This window comes from Saccoglossus kowalevskii, chromosome 3 (assembly GCF_978046115.1).
Source record: "Saccoglossus kowalevskii chromosome 3, keSacKowa6.1, whole genome shotgun sequence".
Taxonomy (NCBI): Eukaryota; Metazoa; Hemichordata; class Enteropneusta; family Harrimaniidae; genus Saccoglossus; species Saccoglossus kowalevskii.
The window spans coordinates 17,452,610-17,476,948 of record NC_140643.1 but is presented as its reverse complement, the minus strand read 5'-3'; the positions used below and the strand labels follow the sequence as shown (position 1 = coordinate 17,476,948).

The window sequence follows — 24,339 nt, the reverse complement described above, 5'->3', positions numbered from 1 at the left end:
GACATACTGGATGTAATAATATATGGTTATTACGAGAATACCTCAAATGCAGAGATAAGACTGTTTCACGTCCAGCCAAATTGAAGATATTGTATTGTTCTACGGAAGTTTACAAAAACCGTGTTGCCTTTCTACACAAGATGTGCAAGAACTTTCTGCCGTTCAAAGATTGCAACGCATTTGTTCAATCCTGTGTTGTTTTCCGACGACGAGCCGAAAATTAAGCCACGTGTTACGTGCGTCGAAAATGTAATTTTAGTGTACACTTCGTTTTGTGACTCTAGGCGACGGTAAATGTATTTTTTGCGTATCATAATTTCATGCGTCTTGACACATAATTGTATTTTATATATATTTATATGAATACAATATTTAATTTTGGTAACAACCTGTCTTTGTGTCGTTACTTGTTGCGATTCCCTTGTTTGAGTTGGGGGGCAACAGAAAGATGCACGTCTGTGCGTCATCCGAGCTCCAATTCAAACTTGGCCGTAACATTTTTTTATTTTTCATGATAATTTAATTTTTTGTTTGTTTTTTAAGCTTTTTCTTAACAGATGGTTTGATGACCAGAAATCAAATCATTGGCAGGCTTCTAAACACAGCGTTAACATGAGAAATCTTCTGTAAAGATATGCTTGGTTAAAGCTAATTTGCAGATTCTTTAGAAAACATGCAAATAAAGGAGGGGAATGTAAATAGTACATATTTTAATAAAGCAATTTATTACAATACACGATGCTTTTCTGCTTTGAGGAATTCACTTACCCTATTGTAAGACTAGGCGTATCACTATATAAATTAATCAGGCCTGCTAAACATTCATGTACCTGTGCGACCAAAAGTGGTTACTATCAGACCAGACACAAAATGGTGTGTATCAAGATTCAGTAAGAAAAAAAAACCGCCGGGCTGAGCGCAAATGAACGACTAACTCACTGTGCATCGAGACATCTAAAAAAACACAATGCAACATTGTTACTCATTGATGCCTGAAAGCTATTTTTCCAATAATCATAAAAACGTGTATGAAATGTTAAACAATATTCTTCGCAGAGCCACCGCCTTTTTGTTATTTCTGTCCAGGAAATTACAAACCTCTTTACAGACGACTTTGTGAAGAAATACTGAAATAGAAATACTGACCATTCGTATAAATATGCACAATCATCCATATGTCATTAATAAGTACAAAGAAACTGATCCCATAACTATATTCATTTATTGTAACTTGTGCTGAAAAAAATACAGAAAATAGTTGTGCACTTTCATAATTAATCAAGCAATGTCGACTCAATTCCCACAACTATATTAAAACATTGCTTAGATATTTTACCACACACCATCGTCATTATAGTAAAGTAATCGTATTATTTTTATGAGACTTGTCTGCAGCATTTGACACAGCAAACCATTGAATATTCTCGCTTTGAAAAGCGTATTGGGAAATCAGACTGCTGTTGCAGATTAAACACGTATTTCTGTTATTAATAGAAAACTGTAACAATCACAAGGATCTCATCTAACGCCCACAATCTAAAATATGGTGTGCAACAGTGCTCGGACCTATGTTTGCCATATATTCATCTCCGCATTGCAAGATCAGAGAAAACAAAGTTTCATATGTAAACTGATGACACGTAACTATATTTAACTTTCAAGACTTAACATTTGACGTATGGAAAGTTTTGTATCCCCCATTCGTAAACGGATGACCCATAATCTGTTAAACTTATATCCAAATAAGACTGAGTTATTCTTTGGATCACGACATTAAAACAATGGTAAATCGTGTTACGACGTTTGATATCTGGTAACTCTGATATCACCAATCATTCCCCATTTTTGGCATAATCAAGAGCTTTTCTCATGTTTTCAGACAAGATAATACCATATATAAATACGATTTTAATAATTATAATGTGGACGCTTTTTTGGCAGACTTGGACAAAATTTCCTGGCAAAAGGTGCATGATTGTTACGACCCAAATTTGGCATATATACAATTGTATGACATTTTTTCGAACGTTTCATCAGAACACTTCAAGTTGAAGAAAATCCCGAAGAGGAGTTCAGCTCGTAAGCCTTGGTTGACCAAAAAGCAAAATAAATCTATTGAGAAAATGAAAAGGAACCCTCCAAATTTTCAAAATTCAAATTGTAAATTGTACATAAATTTACTTGCCGAGTTGCTCAAGCCAGCCCAAAAAATGCATTACTTAAGTAAATTGTCACTTGCTCACGGCAATACCAACAAAAGTTATTATCGAAATCCTGAACATTCTAAATCCTGAACATCCTAAACAAATTTCCACCGCAATTACAATAAATCAGTAGCGCTGATATTGGTGGGAAATTTAACGAGTTATTTACCAATGCTGGCCCTAACCTCGCAGCTAATGTAATTAATGCAGGCGATTCTAGAAACTATCTTAACAATAATCAAATTAATTCTTTCTTTTTTCACCCTGTCTGCAAGGCCGAAATTTTAACCGAAATCATTTAATTTGACCCACATAAATCTGCTAGTGGCGTTGGTTAGTACAACTTCTAATTGTATATAAAATATTATGTAGCAATTTCCACTGAAATTCTTAGTTTTATATCAAGTGAAAATGCTCTGCTTATACATGTCCTTGTCAATTATGGTAAAATACATTTCAGAGCATGGGGGTCTTAAGTACTTAATTCTCATAAGAAATGCATTTTCAACTTTTACAACAGCGATATCATTTACAGAAAAATTTTAATGCGAATGATCAAAATGTTGGGGTATTTTTTGAATACAAAGACGACTTCTAAATTTTAACCAGGAGGAGATATGCATGAAAAGTTTACATACAACTGTGCTAAAGGGTAACACCCCACAATTACAAAACATTGTGGTGATTAACTAAACTTTATACAACATTAAATGGAATCTTCTTGATATTTTCTCGAAAAAAACTCTACAGTTCACAGGAACTATAAACATATAAAATAATTACGGTGCATTTTATAAAGAAACTTATTAGTAATTTTTTTGTATGCACTGTAATATGTTGATTGAGCAAGCGATATTACACTTCAAAGCTCATCAACCATGGCTGCATAATCTGAATTCTTCCACGGCTTCATGACTTCTCTTCTCAACAATGAAAACAGCATGCACAATAAACAATTGTTTCTGCTCCCCTTCGCTTAAATGCTCATATCTGTTACGTATGACAGTCAACTGTTTTTTATCATTCATTGTTTCCCATCTATATGTATATTTCTCCCCTCTATGAACAATTAATAAATGTCTTTGACGAGATATCTGACTATAAATACACTCACAATGATGACAGTAAAACTGACTTACTGAATTAGGTATGTCAGTAACATTTGGACTATATGAAGCTGCGGGTATGTAAGTGCAATTTCCAAGTTGAGTTTGATGTCTCGTTTTTATGGTACTGTATGGAGTTCGCATATGCAGTTCGAGAGCACTAGAATAATCAACACTCTTCTCATACTGTACACAATGATCAGGTTTCTCATTGGTATGTGTTCTTATATGCCCTTTGAGATGACTTGGCCGAGTGAAAGTCTTCCAACATTGATGACAATGATAAGGCTTCTCATTGGTATGTGTTCTTATATGCCGTTTGAGAGTACTTGAATGGGAGAAACTCTTCCCACATTGCTCACAGTGGTAAGGCTTCTCATTGGTATGTGTCCGTATATGCTGTTTGAGATTACTTGAACAAGTGAAACTCTTCTCACATTGCTGACAATGATAAGGCTTCTCATTTGTATGTGTTCTTATATGCTGTTTGAGAGTACTTGAATGGGGGAAACTCTTCCCACATTGCTCACAGTGATAAGGCTTCTCATTGGTATGTGTTCTTATATGCTGTTTGAGATTACTTGACTGAGTGAAACTCATCTCACATTGCTGACAATGATAAGGCTTCTCATTTGTATGTGTTCTTATATGCCGTTTGAGATGACTTGACCGAGTGAAAGTCTTCCAACATTGCTGACAATGATAAGGCTTCTCATTGGTATGTGTTCTTATATGCCGTTTGAGATGACTTGACCGAGTGAAAGTCTTCCAACATTGATGACAATGATAAGGCTTCTCATTGGTATGTGTTCCCATATGCTGTTTGAGAATACTTGAATGGGAGAAACTCTTACCACATTGCTCACAATGATAAGGCTTCTCATTGGTATGTGTCCGTATATGCTTTTTGAGATGACTTGGCCGGGTAAATCTTTTCTCACATTGCTGACAATGATGGGGCTTCATATTGGTATGTGTTTGCATATGCTGCTTGAGAGTAATTCACTGGGTAGAACTCTTCTCACATTGTTCACACTGATGTATTTCCATATTCATAATATCCTCTTAAAATGGTTGGAGCTAGGCACTTTTCAGTATGTTCACAGCCCATGTATAGCCGATGTTCACCATTTTCAATGCTTAAGAATACTGCAACTGTAAAAAAAATATAAATACACTTTTTTAAAGCAATGTGAATGACACCATAAACTTCTTTATATTTTTGACCTCTGACTGAAAGACAGACAAACAATCATACTCCATATACTGTCTCCGCATTACTAGCCCAGAAGTGTTGTTGCTTGGCACACTACTCTATGCTCCAGCATGTTTGATATATAGGCTCGGCATTCAAAAAAGGAATGTGGCAATTTGATTGGTTTAATCGTTAATTAGTTAATAGTCAATCAAAATGCTTGCACAAAACTAAGTAAACAGAATCGTACAAATGAAGTATATTTTGAACAGTGATCATGTCAGTAATTTTATTGGAATTCAACTTGTTCCTAAGATTTCAGCTAATTCCAAAAGCCTTTCAGTTATTGCAATTAAACAATTATTGCCCAAGCAGTATGTCATTGAAAACAGTAAAATTATATTTCAGTATGCACAAATATGGATTTAGGTAATATATAACAATTCTTGTAGAATCAGAAACGTAGTAAAATAAGACGTTTTGGTGTATGACGTAGAATACAACAGAAGAGTGAAAACCTGTATCTCATGGTATTTTCCACTATGGAGATATGCGTTAACGAGAATGAATGACATCAAAAAATCAACAGCATAGCACAAATTATTAGTATAAAGGTTTCTATTCATAATCATTGTGACTCATAAAATGACCAAATCAATCTAAAAACTATACAAATTTGAGGATAATATATCTTCTATCCCTGTGCATAATAAACATTTTTCAAATGGCTATATTATTTCTTCAAGAATTGCACATATACAAAAAGCATATTATGTACTTGAGTGAACTGATAGATGGAGTGAGTCAGACATCTTGCGTAGACTTTACAAATCATAGTGATGTGCATCAATTTACAGTACAATTCACAGCAGTCGCTAGGATGTTGGGGGTTGTTAGCTTGCATTTTTACATATATATCTGGTAGCGTCGCATATGTGTGGGCTTCCAATACGAACCCAACATTCAGCACCAGCAATGATTGACATACCTCATTTATGGAACTGAACGTTGCCTGCATAAAACGTAAATTGCAATTGACCTCACTGTGATGATGCATGCATTGTGGAATGCGGAAACGGGTCCAAAAAACATGCGTATTGCGTATACAATATGCTAGTAACTTTAACAGGGTTGTGAGGAAAACGAAAATCTCATAATAATTTAAAGTGTAATTATTAATAGAAAGCATTTATTATGAATGTTGGATGATCGTCAAACAAATACCCCGGTATATCTGTATATCTATGAGATGATGTATAATGAATATTTAAAATTTGAACATAATCAGTCAAAACGTGTCAGAGATATGGCACTTGAACCACATTCATTAAAACAAAATAGCCACAAATAGGCCATTTTGAATTCCAATCTGAAAAAAAACAAAATTACGTGCATAATGTCTAATGAATGTACCAAATTTGAACAAAATCAATCTGTAAACAACCGTGAATTGATGTGAATATTTATAATGTTACGTATGTGTGAATGTAATCGGTCCAGGCACGCACACACAAACTCCAATTCATACATCCACGTTTTCGGACTGCGTTCAAACGGAGAATAATAATATATCACAATACTGTCTAAGGAGTTTATACTTCAGGCTATTCTGTAAAATATCCTGCCCATATATATCAATTAATCAATATGTCGCATCTTACTTATACAAACAGTCAAAATAGTTCTGTTATTACTGCAAGTCTTTGAGAGTGTCTTCCTCAAGTTGATAATGTTTGGTACGATGAGATGACAACTATTTGTCATGGTTACTTAAGTTTCGACAACCATGGCTGTTGCCATAATAATTGCAATTCTTACCAATTATCAAAGCAATTGAGCTAGTAGTTTTCAACAATAATTAAAAACATATTCGCTAAAATAATAAAAGAATTGAACATATAATCAGAAAATGAATAAATCTCAACCAAAGGTACCTACATTCAAAGTATCAAAGCAATTGAGCTGGTAGTTTTTAAGAAAAAGATGAAAATGGAATTTTTTACCCAAAATGACACAAGTATTCGCAATAAGTATTGAAGTCATCGTCATGAAATGAACAAATCTATCAGAAGTCTGCCTAAGTTAGCTGCATACTGAGTATGAAAGCAATTGAACAGATAATTTTCAAGAAGACTGTTAACTGTTAACTTAACATGGAGTTACAATTAGGGCCTGGTTGCGCAAAAGTGTGAATGGTTTCTAAAATACGGGCGTCATACGTCATTTTTGTAACTATGTTTTCCTAAATCGATGTTCGTAAGTCGAACAATTCGTGATTTTCGTTTAGAAAGAAACAACATGTATAAAGCTGCATTCCCGAAACCACTCACTTGCATAGACAGAAATAGAAATTTAATATATATACACATTTATAATGGCTGCGCATGATATATTTCAAATATGCATACTAACCTAACATTTAACCTTACAAACTCAACATGTGAAAGCGAGGTTGTCAACATAAAATGAGAGAGTCGATAGCAAACAGCCACAGGCGTGTCATTTTTTTTACAAACATGTGTCCACCCATGAGCCTTTCCGTTTTAGCGTGTTGTTATCGTCGCTCGGGACTCAGGCTACCAGTCTGCTCTAAAATATGCAAATCACTGTTCCAAAACCAGACAACCTGTATTTGAAAATGTTGACAATCTGACAACGGAAAGACTTGCATTGTAACAATCTGCAATTCGTCTAGAGACTAACATTTCGTCAGCACGATCAAAGATCGAGATTTAAAACCACAGTCCCTCCACACCCAGTTAGATCAAAGAAAGCTTAGAAAGAACTCCCGTGTGCTGAGAGTACTTGTACATGAGATATTGATGGAAAAGCTGAAAACTAATTATGTAAATCAGGTAACTAATATGAACAGAACAGAACAGAACAGAACAAAACATGGGGCCCAGGGGCACCGGAGTCCTTTGGAATTAAGCAGAACTTTGGTCTGGTAATTGATACAAATTAGTTATGCATGGTTTGACCAAAATCTTATCAGAATTTGAATGTTACATATTATCAGATTTGTTTCATCTGAATATGATGATCGCTTCTTGAGATATCATTTGAACAAGTTTCCCACACAGACAGACCGAGCGCTCATTTTGTGCACATTGCTGACATAAGCTCCCCTTTGTGCAGAGCACAACTGGAGCGAAAAATGACAACTGATTTAAACATTAAAATATTTATTAACCTTTCTTTTGTCCAAATTACAATACATTTATTCAACTCAACTTTTTTAACAAAGTACAAGGCAGGATTGGCTACAGGTATTTTAACAAAAGTCTGTTTTTTTTTTTAAATAACAGTTGACTTAACCTTTTTATAGCAATGCTTTATTTTTCTCTTAAAACATTTATTCAACTAAACTTTTTTAACAAAGTAGAAGGCAGGATTGGCTACAGGTATTTTAACAAAAGTCTGTTTTTTTTTTTAAATAACAGTTGACTTAACCTTTTTATAGCAATGCTTTATTTTTCTCTTAAAACATTTATTCAACTAAACTTTTTTAACAAAGTAGAAGGCAATGCAGCTAACATTTATTCAACTAACTTTTTTTTGATAAAGTAGGTGGTAAGACGGCTACACACAAAATAGACTATTTTAACTTGTCGACAATCACGTTTCGTGTACTTCAAGAGTTCAGTGAGTAGTCTGTCATGACATCACATGCGATGAAAGGTGGCTGGATGGAGCTGTTTTCCGAAAAGAAATGAAATTTCCCCCTCCCTGGCATTACAGCCAAAACAAGGTCAGCTTGGACGTTCAGTTGCGAGACGTATAAAAAAACGCAGCCAGTGATACATTTCGAAAATAAAAATACAAAATAAACGCAATCAGAGGCGCCGACCACGCGCGTTGCAAATAAATAGAACGCGTTGTGACAAAGTCTCCCCAGCCTCTTTCACTCACGCAATATACTTATGCTATTTCCCAACGCATTTATATTGACGAAAAACACCACCAAAAAAATGTAAATCAGGCTTGTAATTACTAGTAACTCAACTCGAACGCAATAGTCATCACTGTAAAAGTGGATAAATTCAAACCAGACAGCTCATGACCAGAGACGTCCGGTCGTCTTCGTTGATAATTCGCCAATTCACCATAATCGTGGTGGTAAACTGTTTAGCTGATTTTTCAAAAGATGGATATTCAATTCATTTTTCGTCTTAGCCTTGTCTTTTCCTCTTAAACGTCGTAGTCCGCTTCATTGAATGTTTAGTTTGATAATTGATAAACATATATTCAGTGTGAGACTGTTGTTTTCAAGTTGTGTTAATGCAAAGATGATTTAAACTTGTCCTTTCCGTTGTCAACGTATTCAATATACGGAAATAGCATGTGTGTGCGTTTGCGTGAGTGAAAGATGCAGGTGAGATTTCTCGTCGCAACGCGTACTATTTATTTCCAACGCGCGTGGTCGGCGCCTTTGATTGCGTTTATTTTGTTCTTTCGTTGGTGTTGAGGGACTGTGGCCTAGCCATGTGTACGCTACCCTACAGTTTTTAGCGGCCGGAACATTTACACAGGGCTGTGAAATGTCATACTGTTAGTACCGGTTTAATATTGTCTCAGTGAAACTCCGTAAAACATGTCAGTACCTTCCGATGATGTTGAATAAGGTTTGCGCTCAGACACGACTAACATGATTGACCGCGATTTCACACGATTTCATGTGCATTCGCACAGACCATCCACGCTCAAGCGATGCGACGGTAATCAGTGCAATGTCGCACTATCAGCACCGGTTTAATATTTTCTCAGTGACACGCCGTAAAACATACTTATCTTCTAAATGCACTCCATGATGCAAGACACCCGGGATACGCTGGGAGTTATTACTATCATTGTATCGAGGTTAACCTTGAACACACGTTCCTGTACCTCGTGTATTTATTCCATCATGATTCGATGAATAGCCGTATGTGATTTATAGCTCTCTTGTCGCCGCCCGACTTTTTTATTGCCCGACGGTATTAGTCGGCCCCAGAGGCGACTGACAAGATACAAAACCATACTACGAATATAAATAAAAATGTAAAAATCAGTTGTCAGTCGTACAAAAGAGCTATGGAACCGCAGCTATGAATATAGCCACTGGTTGTTGCCTGTCAGTGCCTAGTTCGTGCAATAAAACAGCGCAGCAAGTGTTCAATTCGTCCAATAACACACACTACTTTATTAAGACAGCGCCCATGTAATCACAAATACACATCAGGCATTGTATTCTATCAAAACAATTGTTATACTGTAATTTTCAGTGCGAAATTTGAAACATCGAATCACACTGCCATATCGTCGGATGGTCGTTTTATGCGTAACTGCGCATGCGTGATAAATTCAAATTAGTACTATTTAATCTATCATTAAACGAATAATTTATGCGATAAACTATCACAACATACATGAACACATCAAATAATATACATTCTTTATTATGAAACTACAATTTGATAAGAGAAGTGTGTATCAGGAAAAATAACACAAAATGTTTAGTATGCAAATTGTGCCACTCACCATGTATGGTAATTGGACAGAGATTACCTACACTAGAAAAGCCTGATTTTGGGGGTTTTTTGGGCCAAAAAGTAATTTTAAAATGATTCAAGCCAAATCAAAAAAAATGCCCTGGAGATATTCACACAAGCCATCATGATGCCAAGTTTCAGAAAAATAGACTGAAGGGTTTTTGAGATATCTTTGTCTACAGCACACGGACTACGGACTACGGCCTACGGCTTACAGATTGTGATAGCATTAGTCCGTTGGACCGTTGGTCCAAAGGACTAAAAATTATGAATTATTATGTTAATTAGAGAATTAATATTAATCAAAATTAATCAGGCCTGTCTATTGTCCTAGAGCATTTATGTACCAAATTTTATTCAAATGTGATGATCAGTAATTGAGATATCAGTGTAAATTAATTATGTTAATTAGGTGATTAATAAGCATAATTATTTACCAAAAACATATTTGGTTTCTGCATAGTTCTCTTTAAAAGTTTCATTAAAATCCAATTCGTGGTTCTTTATATATCAGTGGAACATTATGCAAATTAGGTAATTAATATCCAATTAAAACTAATCAGGTGTCTGCATAATCCTAGAAAATCTATGTAGCAAGTCTCATTGAAATATGATGATTACTACTTGAAATATCAAGAGCTGAAAATTAATTATTATGCTAATTAGGTAATTAATATGTGTACTCATATTACCCTAAAAACTATCAGGTCTGTGCAGTGTCCTATGACATCTATGTACCAAGTGTCAATGAAATGTGATGATTACTACTTGAAATATCAAAAGCTGAAAATTAATTATGCAAATTAGCTAATTAATATATACTGATATTACCCTAAAAACTATCAGGTTTGTGCAGTGTCCTATGACATCTATGTACCAAGTTTTATTGAAATGTGAGATGATTAGTACTTGAGATATCAGTGAAAAGCCAAAAATTGATTAATGATTAATTATGCAAATTAGGTCATTAATATTGCACAGATATTTACCCAAAACTAATCAAATCTGCGCATTAGTTTGGAGCATCTGTGTGCCAAGTTTCATCAAAATCCAATGAGTGGTCATGGAACAGCTAAAAATCAGCTAATTATCATGCAAATTAGGTAATTAATATGCATGGATTTTTACCAAAACCTAATCAAATCTGCGCATTGGCCCAGAGCATCTATGCACCAAGTTTCATCAAAAACTGATGTATGGTTCTCGAGATATCAGTGGAACAGACGGACACACACACACACACACACTAACTGCAAAGACTCCCTTTTTGTGCTTCGCACACGGGAGTCAAAAACACTCCAAGTTCTAATGTCACAACGTTTGTTTCGCGTTCGTAAAATTAGCTTACCGGTAATCCCCACACTGTCTACATTAACATAAGACAAGTCATTGTTAATGACAGTCCCCGTCCAACATTTTGTGATCTGACATATCAATTTGATGCTGATGAAGTCATTGAGATTAGATGAAACCATTAATAGGAGATGGATTGATGTATCTATTAGTAGACTGTCTTTGTAAAAAATTTAAACAGAAATGTTGATTGCATTCATGGAAAAGTAGGCATGGGTATCATGAAAAACAAAATGGCCACCAGTCAGCAATATTGTTTGAATCACAGAAAAAATATGACATGCAACCATAACCCAATATGTATGAGCACCATACCAACTTTGATCCAAATCGGCCTAGTCATCTCTGAGAAACAGCTCCGGACAAGTAAAAATTACGATTTAGCACTTTACATGACAATTGGGCATTGGTAGGCCATATTGAATCGAATCACAAAAATAATGTTGGTGCGCATGTATCCCTTGGTACAAAATGTAAAGAGAAACGTTCATTGCATTTAAAAGAAAGTAGCATGAGTACCATGAAAAACAAAATGGCCGCCAGTCGACCATATTTGTGTGAATCACGGAAAAAGTATGACGTGCACCTATAACCAAAATGTTTGATTATCATACCAACTTTGATCCAAATCGGCCCCGTCATCTCCGAGAAACTGCTGCGGCCACGTTTAGGTATCAGAAATAGCAAATTTTACATCCAAAATGGCCACCAGTCGGCCTTTTTTCTCCGATCATAAAGTAACTTGACGTGCATATGTGAGACATTATGTATTGTCTTCATGTAAATTTTGAATGAAATCCGTCAATGGGTGACCGAGATACACTTCCGGACGTACGTACGGATGGACGGACAGAACGAACTAATTAGCATAAAGTATGACATCATTTTCAGCCAGATTACCTCGCGATTCATTTCTGCGCAGGCAGGAATTTTATTTTAACGAAATGGGGGGGGGGGGGCATGAAGTTTCCGCCGAATCCTGCGACAGTCATATTGATTGGAATAACATAATGGAAGGAGGACCTCAGTACAAAGAGGATGTGAACAAAACACAGACTTACATTGTCTCCATTGTTTGGCTTCAAGTTCACACCTGGCCAAAAACGAGACTGAATTTTTAACTAGAAAAAAGGAATGAAAAAAATAAGAGAATAGCAATGGAAATAATATTTGTAATTTTTTTTAGATCTAACCCCGCAATAGTACTAACTAAGTGACAGTTTAAGCCAAAATGTGCATATACGAGGGTCGATACAATCTGATACTCTCAGCATATCGGCGATAATAGTGGGAGTCGCCATCTTGAAAACAAAAATTCTGCCGAGCACCTGTACTGAACACTGTTATTTAATATTATTATAATGGGTTATCTGACAACATAAAATCGGTTTGGTTATCTAAAAACTACAACAAATTCCCCCTTTCAAATTTTAGTTGTCCCTATTTTTTCACGCAAACAACATCATATTTTGTTAGCAACACAAAACAACTATTTTGTTTCATACACAACACCTATGGCAATATCAAATGAAAAATGAACGACTGAAATGAACGACTGAAATGAACACCTTCCAGCACTTATGCACAAAGTAATAAATATTGCCCACACTTGTCAAATCACAAATTAACAAGTCATTGAAAATGACACAGTCCCCGTTAAGTTCTCTTTGTGCTCGTCATATTAAAGCGGAGGGGTTGTCCTTGAAACTTGAGTTCCAAATGGCGTATACAACAGATTGTTTATTTACATCAAAACACGTGTTTCGTGTCATAGTAATATGGCCAAAATAAAAACAGCCGTTATTCAGCCATCTTTGATCTGATTATGAAACACACTGATATGTATGATGTATGTGCCAAATACGAATGAAAATGGTACATAAATTGTGGAAATATAGTAGTAAGGCCAAAAAGTCAGATGGCTGTCAATCGGCCATCCTTGACCAGATTTTGAAACAAATTGTCATGGATATGCATCCTAACATGTATAAAGTACATGTATGTGCCAAATTTGAATGAAAACTACGGTGGCCCATATATACAATTGGTCCGCTACATGAAAGTCAGTCGGCTATTTGAAAACTGCTCCGCTACATGAAAATCGCACCCTTACATAAAAATCGCTCCGCTACTTGAAAAAAATCGGTCGGCTACTAGTACTTGAAAATTGCTCGGCTACTTGAAAACTGCTCCGCTACATGAAAATCGCTCCGCTACATGAAAAATTCGGTCGGCTACTTGAAAATCGCGCCGCTATATGAAAATTGCTCCTCTATTTAGAAAATCGCGTGTATGTTGCGAGATAACCTTCGACCTGCAGATATGACCCGGAAGTACAACATGCAATGTATACCATTGCTTGTGTATGCTTACGAAGTCTGGTAAACAACGTATTCATCTGTTAAATAAAATGAAGTCAACCAACCTGTATACTTGAAACATCATATTTGCATGTGTTGATTGTATTGGCATGCTGACTCTAGGCTTTGAATGTAAACAGGTTACAAGTCAGTGCGCCATTCTAACCCTATACAACCATAAATTGTTACGACTCGTTACCAAAATCTACTGTACCGTGTATCACGTTTACACCACTACAAATCAGTTTCGTGGCTTTACCACTACTAAGTTTAGCTTTTATTCACCTATAAAACGAGCGTCTTGCTGTCAACATATATCAGAGGGTGGGCGAGGGGGGTAGCTGATACAGGTTACAGAAAATTAAAAAGGCATTTTACGTTTTTACAAAAAATAAAATGAAAATTTCATGTATAGTGAAAATTGGTTTTTACACTTTACGAAGATAAAACAAATTCATAATTACATTTTACAGTTATTTTCATAAATTTGATTTAAGAGCCAAAGAATATCACACATAGAATAACCTCCGGTGAATGCGTTCTGCTGTGACAAATCTCATGGGTTTGTGTGACGCATATGCGCGAATCAGGCCAGGAATTAATGTCGAACGTTAACGTGCGATATTAGTTCCGGTTTGATATATTTTCCGGTGTTCTACTAAGAACAATGCTTGACGAGGACACTTGCACACCGCATTAAATAAAGTGTAGATAACATTGCGTACATGTCATTGTAAAAGTCAGAATATTTAGAACATCGTGTTAACTTCGAACGTCACGCTAACTCGCTCATTGTTTTAGCAAATGAGCATACAAATTAAATATGCATATAATAATAATAATAATAATAATAATAATAATAATAGTAATAATAATTCACTAAACAAACTACAGTGAGTTGTTCAAATTCTATAGTCGTATAAAATAATAATCATGATATAATCTGTTCAGATATAGAGGTAAGAAATGGATCTTTTGACAAGTTATTAAAATAATATTATAGTGACAAATAAAAATCTGATGCCAGACAAAATATCAGAAATATAATATACGAGGCGAAACAATAATCATCATTGTCTGTTGTAAGGATTAGCTTTTAAACTTAACAATTGTTTAATTTCATTATGTTATTGACGAAATAACTATAAATTATAACAAGTTTTGTATTTGCGACTTGAATACTAATAATTTTTACTGAATACTAATAATAATATACTACTACCTTGAATGGGTCTCTCTCAGATTTTGTGTCAATATTGTACTTTTTTTTAATATTTTGGGTCATTTATGTCAAAACTGCTATTTCCGACGACTTCTTGAAAACTACCAGCTCAATTCATTTGATACATGTTATGTAGGTATCTTGTGTTAATCTCTATTAGATAAGTTCTTTTTGTGACGATATCAACTATTCTCAATTCTTAGCAATTATTTTTCCATGTTTTGAAAAATGAAATTATACGTGAGCATGCTTGACATGTATGTGGAATCATCAATAAGAGGAAACTAGAAGAGAAAACTTTTTCACATTTTATTTTAGTAAAACAATAGAATAGTTGAATTACAAAAACAATGCGACACGTATTATGTACAATGCCAGGCAAAATAATATTAATCATTTATAATCTTTAAGTAAATAACACATCTGGTGTTTACACAAGCAGAGGTGCTCGATAGGTTGTTGTATTTTGTTTATAAATGTACTATTTGTATTTACTGATAGTTTTACGGAAATAGTTTCAAACACAGTCTTTGCTGTTATATGCATTTATTTAGATTTTGGATTACTAAATATATAAAACTGCATAGATTCAATCAACAAGATATAAAACACGTGTGTGTGGCCGAAACTACCTACATTCGAGATATACGTTACAACTTAGCCATCTGCCGTCGATGCATCAACAGCAGAACGTTTATTTTCATTGAACAATGCACATTATTTACGAGAATCCACTACACCGCGAAGAAAATTCAAGAACTGCATTGCGCTTGTGCGACGACCTCACCCGGATGTTTTAGCGCACGGAAAATTCTTCGCATGACACCAGGCTTCAAATGAGGAATTACAAATTTGTAATTTCGTACGAATTACAACATTTGATGTGGAAAATGGTTTATACACTTACAAAAAATAAGATTTGTGTACGAATTACGGAAGAATAGGATAGCTGATTACGTTTTACACGTTGCTCATGTCTACTCCCGTGTGCTGAGAGTATTGAAGACACATTAAAAATTAATTCAAAATTACTTGTACATGAGATATTGATAGAAGAGCTGAAAACTAATTATGTACATCAGGTAACTAATATGAACAGAACAGAACAAAAAAATTATGAATTATTATGCTAATTAGAGAATTAATATGAACAAATTTTAACCCAAAATTAATCAGGCCTGTCTATTGTCCTAGAGCATTTATGTACCAAATTTTATTCAAATTCAGTAATTGAGATATCAGTGTTAATTAGTTATGTTAATTAGGAGATTAATAAGCATAAATATTTACCAAAAACTAATTGGGTTTCTGCATAGTTCTCTTTAAAAGTTTCATTAAAATCCAATTTGTGGTTCTTTATATATCAGTGGAACATTATGCAAATTAGGTAATTAATATCCAATTAAAACTAATTAGGTCTCTGCATAATCCTAGAAGATCTATGTAGCAAGTCTCATTGAAATATGATGATTACTACTTGATATATCAAAAGCTGAAAATTAATTAATTATGCAAATTAGATAATTAATATGTACTCATATTACCCTAAAAACTATCAGGTTTGTGCAGTGTCCTATGACATCTATGTACCAAGTGTCATTGAAATGTGATGATTACTACTTGAAATATCAAAAGCAGAAAATTAATTAATTATGCAAATTAGCTAATTAATATATACTGATATTAGCCTAAAACTATCAGGTCTGTGCAGTGTCCTATGATGTCTATGTACCAAATTTCATTGAAATGTGATGATTACTACTTGAAATAGAAGCTGAAAATTAATTAATTATGCAAATTAGGTAATTAATATGTACTCGTATTACCTTAAAAACTATCAGGTCTGTGCAGTGTCCTATGACATCTATGTACCAAGTGTCATTGAAATGTGATGATTACTACTTGAAATATCAAAAGCTGAAAATTAATTAATTATGCAAATTAGGTAATTAATATGTACTCATATTACCTTAAAAACTATCAGGTCTGTGCAGTGTCCTATGACATCTATGTACCAAGTGTCATTGAAATGTGATGATTACTACTTGAAATATCAAAAGCTGAAAATTAATTAATTATGCTAATTAGGTAATTAATATCTACTGATATTACCCAAAAAACTATCAGGTCTGTGCAGTGTCCTATGACATCTATGTACCAAATTTCATTGAAATGTGATGATTACTACTTGAAATATCAAAAGCTGAAATATAATTAATTATGCTAATTAGGTAATTAATATGTACTCATATTACCCTAAAAACTATCAGGTCTGTGCAGTGTCCTATGACATCTATGTACCAAGTTTCATTGAAATGTGACAATCACTACTTGAAATATCAAAAGCTGAAAATTAATTAATTATGCTAATTAGGTAATTAATATCTACTGATATTACCCTAAAAACTTTCAGGTTTGTGCAGTGTCCTATGACATCTATGTACCAAGTTTTATTGAAATGTGATGATTAGTACTTGAGATATCAGTGGAAAAGCTGAAAATTGATTAATCATTATGCAAATTAGGTAATTAACGAGCATGGATTTTTACCAAAACCTAATCAAATCTGTGCATATGTTCAGAGCATCTATGTACCAAGTTCCATCAAAATCCAATGAGTGATTCTTTAGATATCAGTGGAACAGTCATAGAACAGCTAAAAATTAGCTAATTATCATGCAAATTAGGTAATTAACGAGCATGGAATTTTACCAAAACCTAATCAAATCTGCGCATTGGTCCAGAGCATCTATGCACCAAGTTTCATCAAAAACTGATGTATGGTTCTTGAGATATCAGTGGAACAGACGGACACACATACACACACACATACACACACACAGACATACACACATACAGACACACTAACTGCAAAGACTCCCTTTTTGTGCTTCGCACACGGGAGTCAACAATTGATTACAGCTTACGAAAATACCCCTTGCTGACCGTCATATCACATGACTCGCAACTACGGGTTGTAAATCGGGCACACTAATGTTTATGACTTATTTAAAAAAATCGGTGTGATTGTCAAAGCTGAGGTGATAGAACGGTCAACCAAACTAATTGCACAAACAAACATTATGTTATCTGTAATAATTGAAATGTGTGCAATTTTGGCGCGACACACAAAGCTTAACTACACGCTATGAGGACATTTTCAACAATTTGGTCTACCATCATGTTGTGAATATATCGTACACACATGATCTCTAAAATTTAAAAGAAAGCGAAAAACGACAAGAAAAAATCTCGCTCATAAAGCCCATTGCACATATCATGGCTGATGTTTGGTCTATAATGAGGTACACTCAATCATAATTTGATCACCTTCAAATGATCTATGACGAGGTATAGATTTGTTTAAAACAGCCTTACCAATGGAGCTATAAAAATATGTCCTATAACGTCAGTAACTCGGTGCTCCGGTACAACATGCCCAATTGAGACGAGTCGTAGTTACATGACGCAATATTTTCCAATAAACACTATGTGGTATAAACAAAATATTTCTATATGAACTATAATAATGATTTGTAATACTCAAGAACGGACGAAAACTAATCATGTACTTTGGATATTAAAAACGATGACAGAATCTCAATTGCCAAAACGGATATATGCGTAGATCAAATTGGTATTTGAGTACTAGATAGATGAAGTTGTACGACGTAGTATTATAATAGTAGAAACAAACCAGGTGACGATTCAAAACCACGTGAACACGTGTATCCCTCCTCCAGTGGTGATAATAATACATAAATGGATTTCTATACCATTTTAACTCCTAAACAACAATAATGTTAATTACAATAACAGCGAACAATATATACTAGTATGCAATTTATTGCAAAACATGCGTAAATTATCACGCGTATTTCTTCGCAAAGTTCGTTTAAAGAGCGACGTGTTTATGTCAATTCATTGCTTTCGATTTAAATTTAAACTCTTCATTGCACGTCACGTGTAGCAAGATTTTAGTAAATATACATACGAGTTTTACACTATGCCGTTATATAGATTTAAAAATAATTAAACAATACGAGACACAAATGCATCATCTTTAGCTCATTGGGGTGCATATAGTTTCCTGCTTGTTTTCTTTAAAAAATTAATAATTTGTGTTACCGTGATTTTCAAGTAACCGATCGATTTTCATGTAGTCGACCGATTTTCATGTAGCCGACCGATTTTCATGTAGCCGACCGATTTTCATGTAGTCGACCGATTTTCATATAGCCGACCGATTTTCACGTAACCGACCGATTTTCATGTAACCGACCGATTTTCACGTAACCGACCGATTTTCATGTAACCGACCGATTTTCATATAGCCGACCGATTTTCATATAGCCGACCGATTTTCATGTAGCCGACCGATTTTCATATAGCCGACTGATTTTCATGTAGCCGACCGATTTTCACGTAACCGACCGATTTTCATGTAACCGACCGATTTTCATATAGCCGGCCGATTTTCATGTAGCCGACCGATTTTCATGTAGCCGACCGATTTTCATGTAGCCGACCGATTTTCATATAGTCGGCAGATTTTCATGTAGCCGACCGATTTTCATGTAGCCGACCGATTTTTATGTAGCCGACCGATTTTCATGTAGCCGACCGATTTTCATGTAGCCGACCGATTTTCATGTAGCCGACCGATTTTTATGTAGCCGACCGATTTTCATGTAGCCGACCGATTTTCATGTAACGGAGCAATTTTCAAGTAGCTGACCGACTTTTTTCAAGTAGCAGAACGATTTTCAAATAGCTGACGGATTTTCATGTAGCGGACTAATTGTATATATGGGCCACCGTAGAAAACTGACAGAGCACGTCCAAGATACCGCATAAAAAAACAAAAACAAGATGCCTGCCAGTCGACCATCTTTGATCCATCATGGACATGTATCCTAACATGTATAATCTATGTACCAAGTTTGAATGAAAACTGACAAAGCATGTCCAAAATACAACATTTTCAAAAAACAAGATGGCTGCCAGTCGGCCATTTTGAATCGAATCGCTAAACCACTGCATGTGCATATGTCCCACATAAGGTACCGGTACTAGGCACATGCAAAGAATGAACGGAATCGGTCCACAGGATTCTGAAATATGACGTTGGATAGACTGACGCACGGACAGACGGACACACGGACGGTCGGACGGACAGACTCAGGAACTCACGGACGGTCGGGGACATGTATCCTAACATGTATGATCTATGTACTAAATTTGAATGAAAACTGACAAAGCATGTCCAAAATACGACATTTTCAAAAAACAAGATGGCTGCCAGTCGGCCATCTTTGATCCAATTGTGAAATAAATCATCATGGACATGTATCCTAACATGTATAATCTATGTACCAAGTTTGAATGAAAACTGACAAAGCATGTCCAAAATACAACATTTTCAAAAAACAAGATGGCTGCCAGTTGGCCATTTTGAATCGAATCGCTAAACCACTGCATGTGCATATGTCCCACATAAAGTACTAGGCACATGCAAAGAATGAACGGAATCGGTCCAAGGGATTCTGAGATATGACTCCGGACGGACGCACGGACACCGAATTATAAGTCCCTGTTTTCGGACTTCGTCCGAACGGGGACTAATAACGACTGTGATCGTTTTGAGGGTTGTAATGCGATTTACCAGAGTTGAAACTTTCGAGGTATTATTGCTATTACGTTTCATTATATTGCTATAACTATTTGTGTATTGTGTAAGCTACATTTTGAAATTTCTTTTTGTTTGTTATTTATAATGAATATAGATTTCAAACTACACAAACCTTTTCACGAAACCGATGGGATGGAAGTTTAACTAAAATAACCCGACATTCTTAAAAACACGCAATATTTGTAGACACAACACAGAACAGAAGTGCTTCATACGAGCTCAAAGGAAATGCTATGACGTCGAGTGATTTCCCGGGGTGGGGGGGGGGGTGGGGGTCCATTCAATATAAAAACCTTACACCATGTGCGTTCTTGCTAAAAAATAATAGGCCCCTAGGGCTGGCAGCACATTGGCAAACCATACCCCCTATTGCGGAGGCAATGTAAATTTAGTACCCCCTAGAGCAGACATATTGAAGAAAAAACACCCCTATTTCAGACATTTATTGAGAACATCCTACCTCCTGCGAGGATTCTCTGCCGTGTTTGCACTCAGGTGGAGTGTGAGCAACATAAACAAGTTACTGTGTATGCAACTCCTGTGGGTGTCATTCGTTGTTTGATGAAGAAAGGTGAGAACTATTGACATGATTGTGAATATGATCATTTATTTGATAGTTTAATACACAGTGCACACAACTTTGCCAGGATTCTTATTCCATCAGATACCATTATGCAATTTTATGTTCAGATCCGAGTGACTTTGGCATGAATACAGGGCAGAAAACCCAGAAAAAAGCATGATCTGAATGCGAATGAGGACGAGGCGTGAAAGAAGTGTGGATTACTCCAGGGGATGACTTTCTGTATGCGGTTTATTGTAATCGACGAAACAAAACGAAACGGGATAACACACATAATGAAAATTAAACAGTAATCAGTGAAAATAGGTTTTTATACGCACAATATTTACAAAATATTTTCCGAAAATAACATTTAATACGCATATGGCTAGTTTCGCAAATTACAGATAATCGAAAATCTGTAATCATCGGTAGGACCCTTGTTTCGCCGCGTGATTGCAGATTTCCGATTATCTTTAATTAGCGAAACTAACCGTTTACTAATTAAAATCCTGTTGTTTTGGGCAAATGTTTTATGGTGTTATATACACAACTGAAAGGTAAATATATTGATAGAATTGTGAAAAGGTTTCTTATTAGTTGCGTTCACGCATAGCTCCTTAGCACGGGCTAAGAGGTCAAATTCCTTAGCCCGTGCTAAGAAAACGTGCGTGAACGCTTAGCACGGGCTAAGGAATGCTAAGTACGGGTTAAATCTGATCCGAATTTAAGACGCGGTCTAGACCTTAGCACGGGCTAACGAAGTATGCGCGAATGCTTAGCCCAGGGCTAAGCGCCCTCTGCGGCGACCTTTGGGTGTGAAAATTGTCCCATGTTCGTATAACGACACTATTCCACCAGTCATTACTCCGCGCTCACTTCCACACTAATCGGGTCACTGTAGTAGAGCGTACAGCAGCTCCAATCGTAGACAAAATAAATTTGGTTCGCTGTCTACGACATGCATTAATAAAATGCTGTATTCTGTTACGCCCGTTGTATACTGTTTATGTGCATCCAAATAAGTGGTCCGTCTTCTCTCGCGTTCCTGTGCACGTCGCTTCAAAATTAGAATGAAACATGCCAGCAGCAGAAATAGAACCTCGCGCGTGTCATCCATTTTTCGTTCGTAAATAGCGGCTTACCAAAGGTCACCGACTAATGGCACCCCTTAGCCCGTGCTAACGACTGGCCCTCCCTGTGCGTGGACGCAATTGGGTCTAGCCGAAATGCAAATATGCTAGATAAGCCTAAATCAGCTTAAATCTTAGCCCGTACTTCGTGTAACGTGAACACAACTATTGATGCCATGGATTATAGAAGAGATTATGTAGATTAGATTTATTTCCTGTATTTACTTTAAGTTCAAAAGTTTCATTTTTTGTACTTCCTTTAAGTTTTAAATTGTCTGCTTCTTTTTTCATTTATATAGTATGTGCATTTTCCAATAATTTTATTGCAGCTCCTAATTACTAATTAGTGAGCCCCTGATGTAAAAGGGTAGCAACAAATAAATAAATAAAAGTACTGGTCAAGTTTCGTCTTTGGCGGTGGTTTATTGCTTAAATATTATTTTCAGCAAATATTTTGTAAATATTGTGCGTATAAAACCCATTTTCACTGAATACAGTTTAATTTTTATTATGTGTGTTATCCAGTTTCGTTTCGTTCCGTTTCTTCGATTACAATAAGCCTACTCCGTATGCTCGTATTGGAAGTGGCAGGAAAGTCTCGGTGGGAACGTTCAGGCGGGCGTTTGTGGCCTGGTCGGGGCTATGGGTCCGCCAATTCGGGGCCTAGGGCGGTGTGTAGGAGTGGTTGTTGCAAGATGGGGCCTACAGCGGGCGCAGCCACCCTGTGAGTTTATTTCTGGGGGCCTATTGCAGACATTAGCAAATTGAAAGGGGACCTATTTGCTTCCCGCGCGGGCCCGCTTTAGAAGGTGAAAAACACCCCGCTTTCCCGCTAAATTTGGAACGCACATGGGGTAGTAACAGCATATAGAGTGACCCCCCGGGGCAATCTCCTTCCCAGAGGCCTTTGCGCTTTACGCAATAGTGCCTCTGCCACAGGCAGCCTTCAATTTTGTGGTCAATCACCTCACTACGCACAGCCATTTTTCCGCGGTGGTTTCATTTTAAACCGAACTACAAAAAGTGGGAAAAAAACGTATGTGACATCCGAACTATTCATTAATGTCACACTTCAGTAAAAACGTAAATACGAACCATTTTATCGCGAACTATATTTTGCAAGGTAATGTTATAGTAGTGAAACGGCGCACGTGATACACTAAAACTTGGAGGAAAAAACGTTCTGTTAACGTATATAGTTGGGAAAGAAACATTAAAGACTAATTTCACTGAAAGGGGTTTCCAAACATTTCCGTTCATCTTGTATTCTGGTGAATATTTCAATACTATTTCTGGCTTGAACGGGTTCGATTTTGCGCGTCTAACAGCCATAGAACACACAGGTTCTAGTAAGTTTATAAAGTTAGTCATTTATAATAGAAACTAATGATTTGGCATGTAGGAAAGGATTGTACTTTTCTAACGCAAGTCATGTATATTTTAATCTAATTAACTGAACATTTTATTCGGAGTCGGGGCGTTAAACGTCTTATTAAAGTGATTAAAGTAACCAAATAACTTACGCATAACTTTGTTAACGCGGAACTTGATATTGCTTTTTACAATTTGGGTTGTCTTTGAATCACATATTTTAGTGAAACATTGTTTATAGAGTGAAATATTATTGTCATACATAATTCAATCTTTGAAACAACAGAAACTAACACATAATAACGATAATCAAATCTGTGTTTGAAGTTCGAAAGTAGTTGCGTTATTTCCGGTTTCAACTAGTTCGAAAATAGAACATCCTTTAACGCGATAAAATCACGCGTAGAACTCCTTCCGAACCAGACATTAGCAGCGTAAACTTATTGCAAATTTGCGCAATTTGGGCCCAGTTTGTTCTTACAAGTTTTTCAAGTTTCATTTATCATTATTTAGTAAACAGGTCCCTGAAACGATTTAATATATCTGTAAAATACGTGGCAATGGACGATTGACTTCGAAACGTTCGAAATTTCGAACAAACTCCCGGCGC

General features: G+C 35.8%; 1 protein-coding gene across 1 annotated transcript; it reads right to left on the bottom strand.

The window, feature by feature from the left end:
- Nucleotides 1-3,076: 3,076 nt before the first annotated feature.
- On the bottom strand, nucleotides 3,077-4,374 carry LOC100371323 (uncharacterized). Its single transcript, XM_002738319.4, has one exon. The coding sequence runs from the start codon at nucleotides 4,292-4,294 to the stop codon at nucleotides 3,077-3,079; it is 1,218 nt and encodes a 405-aa protein (XP_002738365.4). The 5' UTR covers nucleotides 4,295-4,374.
- Nucleotides 4,375-24,339: the final 19,965 nt, after the last annotated feature.